General features: G+C 44.2%; 1 protein-coding gene across 1 annotated transcript in view; it reads right to left on the bottom strand.

Moving 5' to 3' along the window:
• LOC132582289 (polycystin-1-like protein 2) overlaps positions 1–20205 on the bottom strand; it is a 65180-nt gene extending 44975 nt beyond the window's left edge. The window contains exons 1-11 of the mRNA XM_060253827.1: positions 19814–20205; positions 16465–16629; positions 14036–14221; positions 13304–13414; positions 11913–12060; positions 8976–9205; positions 8044–8448; positions 3884–3973; positions 2394–2461; positions 1830–1947; positions 748–955 (exon numbers count right to left, since the gene is read on the bottom strand). Coding sequence (XP_060109810.1) covers positions 748–955; positions 1830–1947; positions 2394–2461; positions 3884–3973; positions 8044–8448; positions 8976–9205; positions 11913–12060; positions 13304–13414; positions 14036–14221; positions 16465–16629; positions 19814–20114 — 2030 coding nt within the window. The 5' untranslated portion in view covers positions 20115–20205. The remainder of the gene's footprint in view (positions 1–747; positions 956–1829; positions 1948–2393; positions 2462–3883; positions 3974–8043; positions 8449–8975; positions 9206–11912; positions 12061–13303; positions 13415–14035; positions 14222–16464; positions 16630–19813) is intronic.
• Positions 20206–20654: the final 449 nt, after the last annotated feature.

Raw genomic sequence — 20654 nt, 5'->3', positions numbered from 1 at the left:
TAAAGGTGGGTTTGACAGATTCATGGAAGAGAAGTTCATCAGTGGCTACTAGCCATGGTGACTAAAGGGAACCTCTGCAATAAGCCTCTGAACACCATTCTGGGAGGCAACATTGTGGGAAAAGCCTTGGCCTCTATGCTCTCCAGAACAGGTGGTTGACCACTATGTGAAACAGGATGATGGACTGAGCCTACAGTGGGACTCTTCCTTGACCAGATTCAATGCCCTTCTGTCAGCCATTTTATCTGGCAGATTTCAAGGGACTCCCTATTCAAGTAAGTGCTAATGTCCCTGTAAAATAAATTGTGTGGCCCTTGTTCTTCTCCAGTGTCCTCTCTATTTGGTGTCCTGCTGGGATCTTTTATATCCCATATTGGCCCAAATTTTAGAGACTCCAGATGATTTTAACGTACTTTTCTTGCTTGATAATTCTGATTCGGAAATAACTGAAATAGTAGCAAAGTTTCTTTATAGAGCTATGATTACTCATCCTGTTAAGCAGTACTATGTATCAGGTTTTACGATGTTGCTACCTTGTAATCCTAATTTTATTCTATACTCTCCTAATATGTAACCTGCCTGACCCTCTACTTTATTTTATATGCCAATAAGGTTTGTCTTGTCTTGTCTTGTCTTGACAGTGGAACTGGGGGCTTGCTCATCTCCTCTCCTAGCAAGCATTTCTGCTTCATCATCGGACACTTTCTGAAAACCAGTAATAGAAGAAGGAATAAATGATTGCAACACCTGATTTGGAGGCTCAGCTCTTGTTTTGCTGTCAAATAAAGGCACTGTTCATCCTGCTTTGTTTCCTTCTCTGGGGTTTGAACTGTAACTTTCACAGTCACTGCAGAGCTAGGAGGAGGCAAGCAGGCGGGCGGGATCCGCAGTTCTCTTTGGTCAGTGAGGATGGATTGCTGTTGAACACATTCTGTCCACTCAGGCCAGCAGTACCCTGAGAAGATATTTTTTCAATGGAAGCATAATCATTTTCAAAGCAAAAGAGTCCCTTCCTTCATCAACTTATGGCAACCCCAGCAAGCGAGCAGCCAAGGTGATTTGTCATTGCCTTCCTCTGCAGAATCTTCCTTGATGGCCCCCCTATCCAAGTACTGAACCTGCTTAGCTTCCAAGATCTGATAAGACAGTGCTATACTATGCTGCTCCCCCCCATGGAAATACCAGTCACAAATAGTGTTGCCAAGTCCCTCTGCCATTGTAGCAAAGCATGAAGAAGTCACCTAGAAGTGATATCATCATGCAGGGCAAGTTGCACCAGGGACACTCTAGGATTCACAGTAAAACTCTATGGTACCATAGAGTTTTTACCGCAAATCCTAGAGTGTCCTCAGCACGATGTGCTCTGTGTGATGACATCACTTCTGGGTGACATCATCACACAGGGCACATCACACAATGATGGGGCTCTTTGGAGGCAGGAATCCACAGGAGGCCTGCTCCATGCCAGTGGGTTGGGAGCCCCCAAACTGGGGGATCTCCCACCCCCAGCGGGAGTTTAGCAGTCCTAGTCACAAAATGACTGCCACAGGAAGCTGGTGCTAAATCAAAATACTGGAAGGGTTTGACAAAATGTTGGAAGATTCCAAGCCAAGCATCTTCTGACAGTGTAGGTAACTGTTTCCGAATGGATGCTCTCAGCAAGACACAAAAGCGATGCCTCCTGAAGCATCTTCTGCTCAGAGGAACATTGGGATTAGCTGCCTGCTTTGGGGAAGAAGCAAGTAGGCCCCAGGAAGCACACTGATGGGCACCATGATGCCCTTGAGCACCACTTTGGGAATTGCTGGCTTAAACTGCAATGCACGTACCACAAGACCACGAGTACAGAGAGCTGTTGCTGTCTTCAGGCCAGCCAAGACTAACCGTTGCAAAGATGCCAGCGTGCCGACTGGGCTTGATGTATATTCGCTTTTTCCTGTTGTTAGCCTAAACCAGAAAGAAAGGGAGCCATTAGAGACAGTCATGGAGGCATCTCATCTACAGTAGTTTTCAATTTTTGTCCTGCTTCAGGGATCCCATTGCCATGCACTGAGGAAACCTTGCAATTCTGCCATGAAACATGCCATGGGAGATTCAGAAGTATGCTCACACACTGCACAGAGGGTGCCAACTTCTCTCTGGCAGCTGAGTCTTTTAAGGAGAGATGGGCAGCGGTGGAGCTGTAGCTCCCTCTAGTTCTGTTTAGCCCTTTCAGAAATGACCACAGAGACACAGGTCAGTAAGGATGTGTATGTTTTTGGGGACCATCCAACTATTTCACAAAGAAACAGCATTCTGAAACTAGACCTTCAAGACCTAAACTCCATTGAGCTGCATGCTAAAATATTTTCAAGATGAATTTATCAGCTGTCTTCTTTCTTTTCCCCCCTCACTGTCTTGTCCAAGTCAATACTCACAGTTTTGCCACCGATTTTCATTTGCTGTTTGTCCTCAGGAGATTCTGTTTGACACAAAGAATAGATCCCAATTTTTAGCAGCAATCAGATGGAACACACTCATTCATTTTCTTATATGAATCATGATAAATGGAAGTGGCTTTAACAAGGGCTAGGGGTTGCATTTGGGGAGGATTTTCTAGATAGCCCTATAGCTGGAAGTTTCTTGTTTGAATTAGCTGAAACTGGAGTCAGCTGAAACTGAAAAGACTTCACAAGTTGATCTCTTGGGATCTGCCTGCTGTAGGAGTACTGGTTTGCTCCCACTGTGGTCAGTTTACAGCCAGCCGATACACTCTAATTTGTTTTCTTAAAATCAGCTTGTGGAAACAAGTTATAAGTTTGCATGATACACAACTGGTTCAAAGGCAAACAAAAGGACAATGGAGGCCTTAATGGCCACCAGTTCTGTCAAGGCTGAAACTGGTACATTTCATAGCCTTTGCATATCAGCTGGGTTCCTATTTGTAAGGCATCACCAACACACTTGACATCAAAGGTGCTGGCAACAAAACCTGACATCATTTTACACCAAGTTTTGCTTATGCTTAAACTCAGGGGTCATTTTGTAGAAAAACAGGTGGTGGAGCTCATCCAGGGATTGTTATGCAGCTGCACCTACTATTCAATGGAGAACGTAGGCAGGTGGGAAGGAAGAGGGGGAACCCCTCAAAAAGGTTCAGGAGCTGTGCTCCTGTGAACTCCTGCTGAATTCAAGGTCTGCTTAAACTCATGAAGATGAATTAATGACCAGTGAAAAACTGAAATTACACATCAGAAGACTCCAGTGTTCATCCAGTGTTCCAAACAAAATTAAATCCTGCAATATTACTTTTGGAAGCTCGAATGATGATGATGTCTTAAAAACGTTTTGAGCAGCCTCAGGCATTTTTACACATACAGGGTTTTGTTTTCTAGTAGTATGAACTCCTTTGCCTATTAGGCCACACACCCTTGATGTAGCCAATCCTCCTGGAGCTTACAGTAGGCCCTGTACTAACAGCCCTGTAAGCTCTTGGAGGATTGGCTATATCAGGGGTGTGTAGCCTAATATGCAAAGCAGTTCCTGCTACAAGAAAAGCCCTGCATAGAAGACACAGATAGATTAGGGGGAAATAACATTTAGATTAAAACGATTATTTTGAAAAGGTGTTTCCTTTTCATAAAATTAATCAGCATGGCTGAAAACCTTAATTGATGCATTTATAGAAGATATTTGTTGGATGCTCTACCAGTAAAAATGCTTATGATAGCTCAAAGCATCCTTGACTTATCATCACAATGCAAATAGCTAAAAACACAAAAATAATTTGAATGTCAAGAAAAGTATCAGATTAAAGCAGTGCCCAAACAGCAGAGAAATATCCAAACCTGAGGGCCATTAAAAGGAACATCTGAAAAGGGAAGACTGTTGTTACTTTAATTACCAGAGCTGTTGGACAAGACGGTAACTGTTCCTACATCGATGCTCATATTCGAGAAGGCATTCATGGCAAATACCTTGACTAGGAAAGTACCTGAAATGAACACATTGCTTATTTTAAATAGAGGTCAAGATAGATAAAATATTACCAATCCATAGGTGTTTTACCACCTCTTGCAATAAGCACTTTCCCCCCTTCCTTCTACAAATTAAAGGCACTTCAGTTGGTCACGAAATGGATGGGGCTGAAGGATGAGCTTCACAGGTAATTTGTCTACTTGCTATAAGCACTCTTGATCTGTGTGCTCTCAGTTTGCACACTACAAAATCAACCCATATCAACCTGTATGCAGATGATCTGGGACTAGTTTGGTAGCATGCACAAGAATCTTCAATAAATCTGTGTTGCATAGGGCTACCAGATGTCCTGTTTATAGAGGACATGTCCTTTCTTTGGTGTCCATCCTCTTTGGGGCTCTTAAAAAAAAAACTAATTAAAATGTCCTCTTTGGGGGTTGGCTGGTTAGTAGCAATTATCAGTTTAAATAGCAGGGATATTGAAAATGAGATTTGTCATAGTGATCACTTGCTTGAAGTAGTCTGTTGGGAAATATATCCTCTTTTTTGCTTTATTAGCTTTACCATTTCAAAATATGGTAAAGCCAATATTGCATCAAAATAGCAAGGGGTTGCTCTGTTTGGTGGGAATCACGAGTGGTTTTCCAAGCTGCTGAGTCTCAAAATGTTACTTTTCAGTCATTTGACTAACAAATACACTCACTGTCCTGCTGGTGTTATGATTTTACTTTTCTTTTCTTTCTTTTCTTCCTTTTTTTAATTTTTATGTTAACTTCAACATCATTTTATTTTAACTTCAACATTATTGGTTTTGCTTTTCAATGCAAGCAGTTACTGGGAAGCAGCAATATGTACTGCTCCTTTCAGATGTGACTTTTTTCCTCTGGGAAAATTGAAGAAGCAAAAGAGTGTCTGTTGGTACTAACATGGGTGGATGCAAAAAGAAAGCATTTAGAAAGCCCCATGTGAAACAGGAGATTCCATAGCAATCTCCTACCCTTTTGTCCCAAACACAGTCAAGATACTTTTGCATGAACCGCAGACCAATCCAATGTGTGCTTATTCAGAAGTAAGCCCACTGAATACAATCAGAATTATTTTCCAATAAGCATGTATAAGGCTACTGCCATAGTCCTATGTGCAACAAAGAAATGCATCACAACAACCAATTAATCCTCAATAACAATCCTGTCCAAACCAGATAGTTCAACTAGGGGGCGAGGGGACTGGAAGAGGTAGGGTTGCCAAGTCCAACTCAAGTAATATCTGGAGACTTTGGGGGTGGAGCTGGGAGACTTTGGGGGTGGAGCAGGAGCGAGAGTGTGACAAGCATAGTTGAACTCCAAAGGGAGTTCTGGCCATTACATTTAAAGGCACCATGCTCCTTTTAAATGCCTTCCCTCCATTTGGAATAATGAAGGATGGGGTACTTTCTTTTGGGGCTCATAGAATTGGACCCTCTAGTCCAATCTTTTTGACACTTGTGGAGGGTTTTGAAGAGAAGCACCAGATGCTATGCTGAAAATTTGATGACTCCACCTTAAAAAAACAGCCCATCCAGAACCCCAGATACCCACGGATCATTTTTCCATTATACCCTATGGGAATCAGTCTCCATAGGGAATAATAGAGTGCCCAGCAGACATTTCCCTCCCCCACCCCTTTCTGATGACCCAGAAGCTGGGGGAGTGCCTCCAAGCCAGGGGATCCCCTAGGGATTGGCAACCCTAGGAAGAAGAGGAAAGACGGAGAAACGCTTCTCTGGAATTCAGCAAAACATGTTCTGGGACAGCTGATAAAGGGTTACTGGGTCTATATGCTCCAACTCTGGGGTGGGAAATACCTGAAGATTTTGGGGGTGAAGCCTGGGGAGAGAGGGCTTTGGACAGGGGTGGGATGTCAGTGGGGCATAATGCCATAGAGTCCACCCTCCAAAGCAGCCATTTTGTCCTCGGAAACTGCTCTGTTGCTATTTACGGTGAGGAAAAACCCACCATAGAATTGTAGCTTTGGAACTTTCCTGAAGAAGGGCAAGACGCAGGCACAGTACCCAGTATGTGAGCTGCACAGAGACCATGAAGTAGATCTGATCTCTGTCACCTGGGAATCACTACTAATTTCAGGAGATCTCCATGCCCCACCTGGAGGGTAGCAACCCTATCTGTATATAGGAACGTGGAAGGTGGTATTTAAGAAGCTAAGGGGGAGAGACATCTCCATTTATCCAAAAGCACACATTTTTAGGCCACATCTATTTGTTCCTACAGAGAATTAATTGAGATTGTCAGGTTCAAAACCTGAATGAAGGGGCAAAGCACTGGTGTTCTATACCAGTGCCTCACAATGGACTGGTGCTAATGGTACATTAGAAGTGGAATCTACTGGTATCTGACAAGAAAGGATACTATTTAGCATAGGGTTCCCCAACATGGTGTGTGTGGTTGCCATGGTGCTCACCAACCTTTCTTGGTGCCTGCCTGGCTTTTAGAAAGTGGGCCAGGCCAGGTACGACTTTTGCCCAGCAGGGCTTCTGATTGGCCATGGGAGATCTGAGTGTGCAGATTTTTAAAAAATGTTGCTTAGGCAGCAGCTGCCATCACAACACAAGTATCTTCACTGTGTTAATGAAGATCTAATGAAAAAAATATTTTTCAACTATGTGTTGTTTTAAAAGGCTTCTTGTAAGACAGAGGGTGTTTTCGCACTCACGTTTTACTGGCGCCACGACCCTCCTGACGCCGGCGAATCTGCATGGATTTCGCACCAGAAGCGCCGGCGCACCCAGAAGCGCCGGCTACTTCCGTCGCTAAGCCAGCGCAAACGTTTTCCTGCATCTTTGCGATTTCCGTTTGCGCTGGCTTAGCGACGGAAGTAGCCGGCGCTTCTGGGTGCGCCGGCGCTTCTGGTGCGAAATCCATGCAGATTCGCCGGCGTCAGGAGGGTCGTGGCGCCAGTAAAACGTGAGTGCGAAAACGGCCAGAAGTTCTGCCTAAAATGCTGAAGAGTTACTGTTAGAGTTATGCACAACCAGGGGTTTTGTAGAAAAATAGGTGGTGGAGCTCATTAGCATATGCTGCCCCTCCCAGTCAAAAGCAACCTGATGCAAGAAAGGTGCGAGTGAGGCCTCATTGGGCTGGCCAGAGATCCAGCCAGCTCAAGCAGGCCTCACTCACCTGGGGCTCTCCTGGACCGCCCCCACCCAGTCAAAAGGCCAGCAAACCACCCACCACCCAAAATCACATAAGAAGTGGAGAAAGGGTGGTGTGGGCTTCTCCAAGGGGTAATGAGGGCTGCTGGGTGTGTGGCAAAGCCCCTGGTGGCTTGCTGGCTGCCTGCTCTCCTAATCCAGGGATTGTTATGCAGCTGCACCTACTATTCAATGGACAAGGTAGGTAGGGAGGAAGTGGAGTAACCCTCAGAAAGTTTCAGGAGCTGTGCTGCTGCTGAATCTGAGGCCTGGGCACAACCTCACTCCCTGACATTTTGTGCTTGGTTTCGCCTCCTGTAGCATCCATTTTGTGATTGGCTCGTCCTCTTTCATCAGTCTTTTGTGACTGCTCATCACCCTGTGCCAGAATTCCAAAAGCTGGAGACCTTTAATTTAGCAAATCAGATGAGAGTCTTGCTATGTACTGTATTTGAGCCTAACAGACAAATGTAAAAGCCAATAGCAAAAGCTCACTCTATCTTAGGGTTGCCAGGTCTGTGTTGGAAAATACCTGGAGACTTTGGGGATGGATCTGGGAAAGGGCAAGGTTTGGGGAGGGGAGAGGCTTCAGCATGGTACAATGCCCTAGAGTCTACCCTTCAAAGCAGCCATTTTCTCCAGGGGAGCTGATCTCTGCCAACTGGAGATCAGTTGTAAAAGCAGGAGATCTCCAGGCTCCACCTACAGACTGGCAACCCTAGCTCTAGCTAGCATTCACACATGATTTCCAAGCATTTTTGACAGACATGGAGCTTTACACAACCCTTGTTATGTTCTTCAGAACAGTAAAGAAACACAGGCATCACTCATAATCCTACTTGTAAACATTTAGTCATTTAAGTCAGTTATTATGTGCATGTCCTTTGATATGGCAGTACCTTCAGATTTCACTGGAATATTGTAGGTTTTGTTTTCTCCTTCAGGACCATTCTTCAGGTGTGAGAAGGTTTCATTCGATCCAGTTACCTCAAACTTGAGCTTTTCTGGTTTCCCGTGGGGTGCAGAGACCTTGATCTCCAGATCTTCTCCTAATTTCACAGAGCTGGAGGTTAGCATGGCTTGCAAACCGGTGATTGGCTCGACTAAATGAACGGTAAGGCCTTCTGAAATTTCTGATTCCGTAGTGTTGCTGGAGGCAATGATTTTGAGGTGGTGTATGCCGGGTCCAAGCAGCTGCTGAGATGTGCTATCCAAGGTCAAATTGTGAGGGACTGTTCCCAAGCTGGCAGTGGACTCGGTCACAGTTTTGTTATCCATTACCACAGTGTAAGTCACCCCATTACCTGAAAAGATAAAAGAATGGCTTTCCATAAGGTATAGACAAGTTCTATATTCTGTCACTATAAAAATGGAGTCTAATTTGTCTTTGTTAGATGGGAACCCTCTATCATTCCCACCCTCTCTTTCCAGTTTAAAAACAAGTAGTGTGGTCACATCAATAGTATTTCCCAAAGTGGGCCTTCTTTTAAAAAGATGTACATTTATAGAGCAGTTTGGGAGATGTGAAAAGTTAAAGGGGGGGGGGAGCAGAGCGAGAATGAAGAAGGAGCAACACCTCTGATCTGGCTTTAGTTTTTTAAAAAAGAAACAACATACATAAGAAGCAGGTCCTCAAGTTTCCCTTGTCACATCTAGTCCTCTTCTTAGTTTTTAGCTAGGGATAAAGTTAACTTCACAAAAACAACTCTCTTGAGAAAGCATTTGCAGAGGCAAAACCCCAATTATTCTTATTAACGAATGTCCCATTTACATTTGGCAACCCTGCCTTGTTCAAACTGTTACCGAGCAGGGAGAAAATGGCCACTCTGACCTCCATTAAGTGCCACTTGGATCCATAACGTTTCCTTGTACAGAGTCCTGCAATGAGAGCCATTCCCAGCTTCAAACTTGCTAAAACAGCCGGTGACAGTAAGCTCATCCATTTTATCTTGGACGGTTATAAGCATTTGGGCCGTCACATGCCATTCACTGGTCGTGCATTCCACAAAGACGGTGAATTCACCCGGAGAGGCATAGCTGTAGGTCACGTTGCTAGACAGACTTACAAGACAAAATGAACCATGTTATATGCAGAGTGGTCAAAAGCAATGAAATATGGAAACTCTGAGCGCAAGCCCTGACCAGTGGACCCTCTGCATGCTTTCAACAGAGATTCGCCAATCATTATATACTAACAAGGATCTTTCCACACATTTTAAGGCACCAGATCTGAGTTTGGGCATATATACAATAAGGAGCAGTAGAAAATAGCAAGAGTTCAGTAGCACCTTATATGTGGTAGGACATGAGCCTTCTTAAGTCACTGCCCACTTCTTCAGATAAAGCTGCCACAAGTTTTGTAAGTCTTTATTGCTACTGGGCTCTTGCTCTTTTCTGCCGCTACAGACAGACTAACACGGCTTGATCTTGACCTATTCCAGTAAGGAGGTGCTACCAACTCTAGCTCTCTGGTGTGTGTTTCCAAACACAAAATTGTTGCATTCACATTAAACATTTAATGTGGTAAAATCTTTGGCGTACGCTCCCAAATTATAGTGAATGTAGCTATCCCTATTTCTGCAGAGGTGAAAATAATTCCTGACTAAATTGGGGGGAACATTATATATAAACCAGCTCTTAGTGGCTGACCATATGAATGGAAAAGTTGAGTTCAATACTGAGAAATGCTTTAAAGAGCAACACAGTTTCCCAGATTTTCTTATCAATACAGCTATTGGCTTCAGCCAGGGCTTTTTATGTAGCAGGAACTCCTTTGCATATTAGGCCACACACCCCTGATGCAGCCAATCCTCCTGGAGCTTACAGTAGGCCCTGTACTAAGAGCCCTGTAATTGGATTGGCTACATTAGGGGTATGTGACATAATATGCAAAGGAGTTTCTGCTACAAAAAAAAGTCCTGGCTTCACCACACTTGTTTGCAGAAAATCCATAGCAAATCAAAAAGTATAGAATTCCCTATTTCCTTTAAACTGATGAGAGATTAATTGTGCAGTCCTAGTTAGAGCCTTCTAAACCCCATTAACTTCAATAGACTTAGAAGGGTAATGCTGCTGAGAATTGCCCTACAAGGCTGCAACAAAAAAAGGGCAACTAGAATGATTAAAGATTTGGAGCACTTTCCCTATGAAGAAAGGTTAAAGTACTTGAGGTTCTTTAGCTTGCAGGAATGATGACTGAGGGGTGACATGATAGAGGTTTACAAGGTTATGCAGGGGATAGAGAACATAGAGAAAGAAGTCCTTTTCTCCCTTTTTCACAATACAAGAACTCGTGGATGCTTAATGAAATTGCTGAGCAGTCAGCTTAGACTGAAAGAGCCCTGTGGCGCAGAGTGTTAAAGCTGCAGTACTGCAGTCCTAAGCTCTGCTCAAGACCTGAGTTCGATCCCCGGCAGAAGCTGGCTTTTCAGGTAGCTGGCTCAAGGTTGACTCAGCCTTCCATCCTTCCGAGGTCGGTAAAATGAGTACCCAACTTGCTGGAGGGAAAGTGTAGATGACTGAGGAAGGCAATGGCAAACCACCCCGTAAAAAGTCTGCCGTGAAAACGTTGTGAAAGCAATGTCACCCCAGAGTCGGAAACGACTGGTGCTTGCATAGGGGACCTTTCCTTTCCTTTCAGGTTAGAATGGATAAAAGGAAGTACTTCACCCAAAGGGTGATTAACACATGATGAAAGGAATTCTCTGCCACAGGAGGTGGCGGCAGCTACAATCATAGACGGCTTCAAGAGGGAATTGGATAAATATATGGAGCAGAGGTCCATCAGTGGCTGTTAGCCACAGGGTACAGATGGAACTCTCTGTCTGGGGCAGTGATGCACTGTATTCTTAGTGCTGGAGGGGCAACAATGGGAGGGCTTCTAGTGTCCTGGCCCCTGATGGCATCTGGGGGGTTTTTGCCACTGTGTGACAGAGTGTTGGACTAGATGGGCCACAGGCCTGATCCAGCATGGCTTCTCTTATATTCTTAAGATGAAACTGAAATAAATGTTTTAATGGTTGTGCACTGACATGTATGTACATATGAAGTTGCCTTATGCAAAACATTCATCTGCCCAGCCCTGTAGTGTCCCTTCTGAGAGGCGATAACTTCCCAAAGGTTTTCCTCAGGCTTTTTAAATAAAGGTGCTCAAGGTTGAACTTAGAACTTTCAAAGTTCAAGACACATGCTCTACTACTGAGCTGTGTGGGCCTTGGACTTCTCCTTGAGACTAAAATCCAACTGAACTACGCATGACTCATTTGTGAGTGAACATGGATAGAAGGGGGCTGCATGTATTCTTTCCAAGTGCATTGCACAAATTGCATTCTTTGTTTTACCACTTTGTTTTAGATCTTATTTTATTGCTTGGTCGCCATAAGTTGGCTACAGACAACTTATGGCAATCGCATGGGTGTTCAGGGTCTCCCATCCAAGTGTTAATCAAGCTGACTTGCTTAGCTCCCAAGATTGGCAAGATCAAACTACCCTGTGCTATCTAGTTCAGGGCATTTAAATGACAGATCTAAAATATTGAAAGTTCAAGCTTATGGGAACACTTCTTAAGAAATATTGAAATTTGCAGTTCCTCTTTACTTTCCATTAGCCATTTTTAAATTTTCATTATACCTACAGTTGAAATAACCAGCTGTGTGTATGAAAAAAACCCATTTGTTTAAAGTATCCTTGACAACTTGGAAGCTGTTGATTTCAAAATTGAAGCAAGATCTTAAACTTTGCTTAATTGACTGAAAACGTTTCAGCTTACGTTGGCGGGTAGTAAGGATCGATTGTGTTTCCATCTCCTGTGCTAATGATGCATGAGAGGTTGCCAGAGTAAGGAGAGAGAAGCCATTTCAACGAGATCGTGATATTCTCATAAACAAAGCTTGTCTCTGTCACAGCAAGTTGCAAGCCTGTAAATCAATACACAGAAAAGTACTGTCACCATCAGTGTGCATTTGTGAAAAAGCCAACAGTTGTTTCCCCTGTTCCACATATATATCTCCTGCTTTTCAGACCACTGTTTCCTGAATCAGCTCACATCAATCAAGAGGGGCACAGGATACAAAAAGGAAGAGGCATAGGGGTGTGCATTCAGATCTACCAGTGACAGCCGTTCCTCAGTGGAACAAACTTTTCCTCGGGAGGTGGTAGGCTCTCCTTCTTTTGAGGCTTTTAAACAACTAGATTGGGTCAGGCAGCAATTTTTTTCCAGGTCAGTTTTGCCAGGGATCTTGGAGGGTTTGAGAGTGGTTGTTGTTGTTTTGCCATCTTCTGGGCATGGAACAGGGGTCACTGGGGTTGGGGTGGGAGTATTTGTGAATTTTCTGCATTGTGCAGGGGGTTGGACTAGATGATCCTGGAGGTTCCTTCCAGTTCTATGATTCTTCCTGACATGTTGTTTTCCAAATGCAAGGATTTTTTTTGTATGGAGAAGCATTCAGTCACATGTTTATTATCTCAGTGAGAACCAAGAAGAAATGGGAGGAATTTGGGCCAGTATATTGTAGTGGTTAGAATGTTGGACTAGGCTCTGGGAGGGCCAGCATTCAGATCTCTGCTCATCTGTGAAGCTCACTGGGAGATGCTTGGCCAGTTACTCTCTTTCTCTCTCCCTCAGCCTGACCTACTTTACAGGGTTGTTGTTGAGCTCCCTGGAAGAAGGGCATAATGTTTTATAACAGTTGTTATGCTGCTTATGTTCAATTGATTGCACTTAATGGACTGCATTTTATTATTGTGTTTTTTAATTGTAAGCTGCCTCAAGCAGGACTCCAAAAAAATACGACAGACAGATAGACAGATAGATAGATTCCTTAAATGGAGTGAGAGCTTTGGTCTATCAAAATCAATACTGTGTACTCAGACTGGCAGAATTTCTCCAGGGTGTCAGGCAGAGGTCTTTTATATTGCCTACTATCTGATCTGTAGAACTGGAAGTGAGGATTGAACCTGGGACCTCCTGCATGCCAAGCAGATGCTCTGCGCCTGAGCTGCAGCCCCACTTTTTACCAGTGCTGCTTTTGAGCTCAGTGTACAGTATCAAAGGAAGGCTGCTGGTGGCTCTGATATTCTAAATGGCCAATTAATTATAGTCATATCTGGAAATCACTGAAATTTTTTTTTCTGTGGCCCTGTGGTGTGAGTGCTGCTTACCTTCCATGCAGTGGTACTGAATAGACAGGTAGCTTCCCGAACCCGAACAAGGATCTCCGAAGAAGGTTCCATCAGCTGCCACTTGACATGCTTGGAGGCCATGACATTGCCCTGCGAGGTTCGATTTGACAGTGAGTGACATTGCAATGATTGAGGAATCCAGATCATGCCCAGATCTAGTTCCAGCTTAAATCACCTCCCTAAGAAACATTCATGTTGAACTTCAGTGTCACTTACATTGATATTTCTGGCCTTGGAAACCAAATGTGTGATGAAAAGTAGGACAAAATGACCATGATGTAAATACCTGTCTTGCTTATTACAAAACCTATACAGTTGATTACATTCTCTGTTCCATGAAATTCCCTCCTTGTGATTTACACACACCACTTTTAGATCTTGTTAGAGGTCATGCTGAAGGTCTCAGGCAAGGCTCTTCAAACTGGCTGAACTTTTGGAAACATTGATCAAGTGTAGTAGGCATCAATGAAAAATGGCTGCCATGGAGAGGTTTCCAAACCCAGAGGCACAGGGAACTGTGATGCACCTCCCCAGGATGAGTTTAGCTCTTTGCTGAGTCAATTAGTTGGCATGGAATGTCCAAACTCCCTGATTTTTCTTTCCCCTGTTCCACCCATGACCCTTTGGGTTTTGTCCATCAAACTTCTAAAAGTGACAGAAAATGTATTGGTGGGCACCTGTTTGGGATCGCTGCTTGAATGCATGCATTACCTGCAACTTCATCCTTTACACTGATCCAGCTGCATTCTTCTTCCACATCAAACTGCAGAGGAGTCTCCAGCACACAGTAGTGGGGAGTTTTCCGTCCATAGAAACTGTCCCCAATCTGAATCACGTCTCCTGATCCGCACTGTACCGTTGCATTAAAATTGTCACAAGCCATACTGTGGCCTGACTCTAAAAGAACAAGGACACCATCATTGGTTAAAAGGCTCTTAATTATTTACTACATGTAACCCAGGCAGTGGAAACAAAGGCAAGTTCAAGGTTTAAGCTTCCTTCCTTAAAGCCCCTCTCCCACTCACACACCTTGGCTTGAGCAAACCATTTATTACAATGGGGAAAGTACAGTTTTGTACACAGGTTATGATACTCCCCACCCCCAAGCTCCTTTCGCTTCTCAAACCAAAATCAGTGTCCCAGAAGTGCTGTTTTCTTGTTGAAGCTGGGCCAGCTGAAATCCTTCAGAAGCAGGCCTCCAGTGGGAAGGAAAGTTCTCAGGGCCTCCCTCCTAGGGTTGCCAAGTCCCCTGCAGCCTCTGGTACCATAGAATGTTCCCTCTCTATCGTACCATAGAGTTTCCCCTCCAAAATTGCTAGAGCGTCTGAAAAAACCATAGAGTTTTCCTGGAAACACCTAGAGTGGCCAGTGCACAGCCCTCCTCACCATCCAAGAGAATAACACAGCTTCAGTTCAAAGACAGATGGTCTGGGGGCTAACTCCTCCACAAGAAATGATTTCCATAAAGGAAGGGTCTGCACCAGTTCGAGCCTGTTTAACAGGTTACTTTTCACGTCTTCAAACTGTGCAGTACAATACACTACAACTGGCAAGTGTTTTGTGCATGCACATTCATCTCATGCAGCCTGATCCTACTTTCTCATTTGCCCCATCCTGTGGCGAGGAAACATTAAAAGAGCTGCTCCCTATATCTTTAATGGTTGTGTGCAGGGCTTTTTTTGTAGCAGGAACTCCTTTACATATTAGGCCACACCCCTTGATGTAGCCAATCCTCCAAGAGCTTACAGGGCTCTTAGTACAGGGCCTACTGTAAACTCCAGGAGGACTGGCTACATCAGGAAGGTTTGGCCTAATATGCAAAGAAGTTCCTGCTACAAAAAAAGCTCTGGTTGAGTGTAGGAGAGAACATTTTGACAACGTTGGCTGCTTGCGCAAGACTAAGAAAAATGGAAGTTGCTACTTCTATACCACAGCAAATGAGAGTGGAGGAAACTCTGGTTCTCTTCCTATTGTATCTGCTCATGCCACCCTGCTGCCTAGGTTTTTAACATGGGAGAAGTGTATTTTTTATAGGCTAAAGCTGATAATTTCCATTGTTCTGATGGTAGCATCCTTTAAATTGCCTGATTAGCAGTTCCAATGTGTCTGCACTGGCTTAATCATGTGCTTTCATTACCTAATGGCTTCATTTAAACCCAGCTTATCCATGGCAACATGATCAGGTTACAGATAATAATGACCTAAATAGGCTTCTAACATCATTTGCTGTCCATTTCTAATTGAGCTTTAGTGCAATTTGTCTCCCTCCCTTCCCACCATGATTAGGCACTCCAGTAAGCAAAAACTATATAGAAAAAGCCCAGCAGGAACTTATTTTCATATTAGACTGCACCCCCAACATCACCATTGTTTCACACAGCCCAGAAGGAACTCATTTGCATATTCAGCCACACCCCTTGATGCCAACCCAACCGGAATTGCATTCCTGCACGTTCCTGCTTAAAAAAAAGCCTTGGCAAAAACAAGAATAAAATCCATGTAGCCCCATTAATGAGGACTGACCAAATTGACGCACAACACTGTGCAAGCTATTAAGCTTACAAGAAATTTTCATCAGGCTGGGTTTTGAAGCAAAGTTTTAAAGCAGGGAAAGGGTTTTAAAGCAGACCTGATGCTAAGGTCTAATCTTGCATGCATTTCCTTTGGGGTGGGTGTGGGTGTGCAAAGTGCCATCAAGTCACCACCAATTTATGAGTTTCTAAGGAAAGAGACAAATAGAGGTGGTTTGTCATTGCCTTCCTCTGCATAGGAGCTCCTTGGTGGTCTCCCGTCCAGGTACTAATCATGGCCAACCCTGCCTAACTTCTGAGATCTGATGAGATCAAGCTACCAGAGCTATCCAGGTCAGGGCCCCCTGTAAGATGCAAGCAGGTGACTGACTTAGCTTCATGCATGTTCTCTGTATCCCATCCATGTCTTCCAGCCTTTGTTCTTTCATGGCAATACCTAAACCACCCAAGGGCCTGCAACAATCATCTCCAATACAGCCACAGGTTCAAACAGAAAGCTTTTACCACAAACATCACCGAGGCATCAGCATTTTTGCTTCAAAGGTCCTGTTCAAGGAAGATGTACCTGCGCTTTCTCAAATGTGAGGAAATGGGTTAGAAATCTCTTACCGAACTCGCAGATGAAGTCAAACTCCTGGCTGCAGTTCTCTGTGACACCCCATTCATAGCCAGAGTTTTTCAGGATATAGCCACATGCAGAAGTGAGGACTGAGGGTGGTTCTTGGTGCCATTTGCTGTAGGTGATGTTGGAGGTGTCCAGCCAAACCATGGGACCTGTGCACCAAAGAATCTGCATGGTTATGGACCAACAAATGTCTGTCCTACTATCATGAAAGGCTGACCAAACTCTCCTCTCATAGGTAATGCATCCCTAATACACAGCAAAGCAATTTGGCCCTATAGTAACAGCCCCAGTCTTCCTTGGTGGTCCCTCTAAGCCAGGGGTGTCAAACATCTGGCCCAGGGGCCAAATCAGGCCCTCAGAGGGCTCCTATCAGGCCACCAAGAAACTGTCTGTCATCTGCTTCATTCTTCCTCTCTCTTGCTCCCTTTTGCTTCACAGCTTGCTTTGCAAGGCTTGCTCCATCGCACAGGATCTACAGAGCTAAGCCTCCGTTTTCTCTCTTGGGGAGGAAGGAGGGGGAGGCAGAGCTTGCTTTGCCAGGTTCTTTCAATTGCACATTGGATCTACTGAGCCAAGCCTCTCTTCCTTCTATTGGCTGAGGCTCCTCCCCCTCGTCCCCTGGGGAAGGAAGGAAAGAGCCAGAGCTTCCTTTGCCCAGTTCCTTGGATCTCCTGGGAGAAATACAAAGAAAGCACCTTTAAGACCAACAAGTGCTAATGTTTTAAGCATGTTTTAAGGGGTTTTTAAAAAAAAATCTTGAATTGTGATTGATTGTGTCCTTTACAAAGTTTCTATCTCTGCTGGCTAATCTTAAATGGGCACACACACGGCCTGGCCCAACATGGCCTGGCCTACCAAAGTCTCATTTATGTCAGATCCAGCCCTCATAACAAATGAGTTTGACACCCCTGCTCTAAGCTGTGGAATCTTGTGAGCCAAAAACCTACTTTGTGAGCTACTGGCATTAAAGTTATGAGCTACTGCATAAATTAGTTTGCTCTAGGGCCATTTTTCTGAGCTAAGACAAAAATGTGTGAGCCAGAGGCTAAAAAACTGTGACTAGCTCACACTAACTCAGCTTAGAGGGAACACTGGCGGTCACCCACCCAAGTTCTAACTGTGGCTGACCTTGCTTAGCTTCCAAACTCTGCTGGGCCATTCAGGCAGCTTTGTTAGCATAATCTATTTTAAACCATAATTTTAACTAAAATTGGAGAGTGTCAGCCTACATGTTGGAGGCTACATAGCTGGTCAAGAGAGAACTCAGAACTCCCCCCTCCCACAGAAGAGCAGATTTTTTTTTAGATATTACTTTTGGAAAAGGAACATTTGCTCAGACCATATCAGAAGCATTGTAAAATGCACACAAGTTGAACTCTTATAACCACCTAGATTTCCCCCCTGTAATTATCAGAATTTTAGCTATTTTGGTATGGACGTCAGCAGGACTGATTCTCATTTTGCTCTGTATGCTGTCCTCTATGCACGTGATGCGCAGGACAATGCTCTGTCAGTTGTAGCTGGGAGGGTGTTTAACCACACTGTTGTGCATTATCTACCCACCTATACCTGTCTTCATCATGTCCATTGTTTGCTATCTTGTGAACCTAAGAGGAAAGGAAGGCCTTTTCATTTTCACTGCTTTAATTTTAGGGATTAAAAAAAAGAATTGTATACTACAGCATGCTGCCGCTCTGGCCCACAATGCAGAAACATGGTTGTTTGTCCAAAGCAGCAGAGGTTGCGATGGCTGCAACTCTTGGTAGCATGAACAATGCTTCAAGAAGGAGGAATGCTATCTGATCCTTCCCCACCCTCTGCCCATTCTGCCAGACAAGAAGCTACAACATTGGACACTGACCTTCTAGCTTAAACCTGGCTTCTGCTTCTTGATATTACTTACTCCAGGAATGTCTGTCTCCTGCCTCTCCCATTACAACTCCCTGTGCTCCTTTCAGTCATCCTCTAGGTGCCTGACCCCAGGATGGCTTGATTAGCTGTCACCAAGGGAGTGGTCTTCTTGATCATGGCCCCTACCCTGCGGAACATACTCTCAGATGACAGCCATGTCCTGCTGGATTTGTTGGCCTTTGTTGTTGTTGGCCTTTGCTGGATTTGTTGGCCTTTGTTGGCCATACACATGTTTGGGTTGTTGTTGTTAGTGGTATGGTATTAGCCGCATTTTTAATAGTTTAACATTTAAATGTTAATATTTGATATTTATTTATTACATTAAACTTATGAATAACCCAATCCCTGCTACTGTAGGGCTCTAAGCAATATACAACATGATAAAAACATTAAAAATTAAAAACGGGTACATAAAAGTTTCTGCAGTTTATTTGTTTTTATGCTGTTTTTACCTCATTTGTATAGTTTTAATGTTGTAAGTCACCATGAGACACTTTGGGTGAGCAGCAACTTTAAAAATCTAATAAATAAATAAATTTCTTTGTCATTTTTCAAAATGTCCCCTCCTTCTTCTGAGGAGCTGGGGGCAGCATACATTGCTCTCCCTTCCCCCGTTTTGAACTCACAACCATCCTTTGAGGTATGTAAGGCTGTGAGAGTGAGTGGCATAGTGGAAAGAGTGTTGCACTAGGATCCCAGGAGGCCAGGACTTGAATCCTCACCTCTACCATGACCACTGGGGTTGCCTGGTCTGTGTTGGAAAATACCTGGAGACTTTGGGGTTGGATCTGGGAGAGGGCGGGGTTTGAGGAGGGGAGGGGCCTCAGCATAGTATAATGCCATAGAGTCCACCCTTCAAAGCAGCCATTTTCCCCAGGGGAGTTGATCTCTACCAGCTGGAAATCAGATGTAAAAGCAAGAGATCTCCAGGCCCCTACACCTGTCACAAACTCTCAGACTGGCCTGCTTCACAGGGTTGTTGTCATAAGAGAAGCTGCTTTGAATCCAAACTGGGAAGGTAAGTGGGATATAAATAAATAAATGCATACCAAGTGAATTTCAGGGAAGAATGTGGATTTGAACAGGTTCCTCCAGATCCCAACCCAGCACCTTAAACCACTACACCAAGCTGGCTCTCATGTCGCATGAACACACATGAATCTGTTTTATACTGAATCAGACCCTTAGTCCGTCAAAGTCTGTATTTGTCTACTCAGACTAGCAGTAGCTCTCCAGGGTCTCAGGCACAGGGTTTTCACATCATCTGCTGCCTGGTCCTTTCAACTGGAGATGCCAAGGATCAAACCCTGGGACCTTCTGTATGCAAAGCAAAGGCTTTACCACAGCCCCTCCCAAATGCCTTATTTTCTCACTCTCCCCTTCCCAGTACTGCACAGAAGAAAGGCGCTCTTTTTTTCCTACCTTCTGTTGTTTCATTCAAAGAGGAACTGTAGGTTATCCCAATCCACCACTCTTTGTCCTCTGAGATGTGTTCCTCCAAGAACTTTTGGGTCTCTTCATTTTCAATAAAGACCAGATGGCCCCCTCCTCTCTCGCACCAGCTCTGGGCACTCGCAAAAGTGCGCTGGAGCCTCACAATCTCATAGCATGATTGGTTGAAAGCCACTTGATACTTTGAACATATCGTCCCCTCTGTGAGGGGTAACTCTTCTGTAGCTGAGCAGAGGACAAAAGAAGAAAAGGTTATTATAAGAATCCACATACTTGGTTCAGTGGTTCACTAAACGCAGCATGGCCACTGATATAACACCCCAAAGCACGAACTTCTTGTTACCCCTGCCTGAAGAGATTTTGGGTGTCATTTGACTGTGGCATCTCTTTTTGTCACTCCTGTTCTGAATGATGCCAGCAAAAAAAAACTAGGACAGTTTGCTCCTGATAAACAAAGGTTGCATCTACACAGGGGAGAAAAGCACTAGATGCCAAGATGTACCTACAAGATAGGACAAAGGTCATTGTGCGAATGTCCCGCTCCAAATGAAAATGGTGGGCCTTAATTTATAGCCTCTTGTTTGAATGCTGGAGATTACTTTGATGTATACAGTCACTGGCCGTGTGGTAACCAGAGATAAAGACTCCCTATCAAAGAAGCTATTGTACTTTAGATGCTGAGCATTTGACAGCAAGAATCAGAAATACAGGGAACTGGTTTGCTATAATTGGCAGCTAGAAATTCTGTAGCCATGCTGAGCACTGGAACTGTGCATCTTTGCATGTATGATGCCATGCGCGATTCAAGGCA

The sequence above is a fragment of the Heteronotia binoei genome, chromosome 14 (assembly GCF_032191835.1).
Source record: "Heteronotia binoei isolate CCM8104 ecotype False Entrance Well chromosome 14, APGP_CSIRO_Hbin_v1, whole genome shotgun sequence".
Classification (NCBI taxonomy): domain Eukaryota; kingdom Metazoa; phylum Chordata; class Lepidosauria; order Squamata; family Gekkonidae; genus Heteronotia; species Heteronotia binoei.
This window is presented reverse-complemented; position numbering and strand designations above follow the sequence as displayed.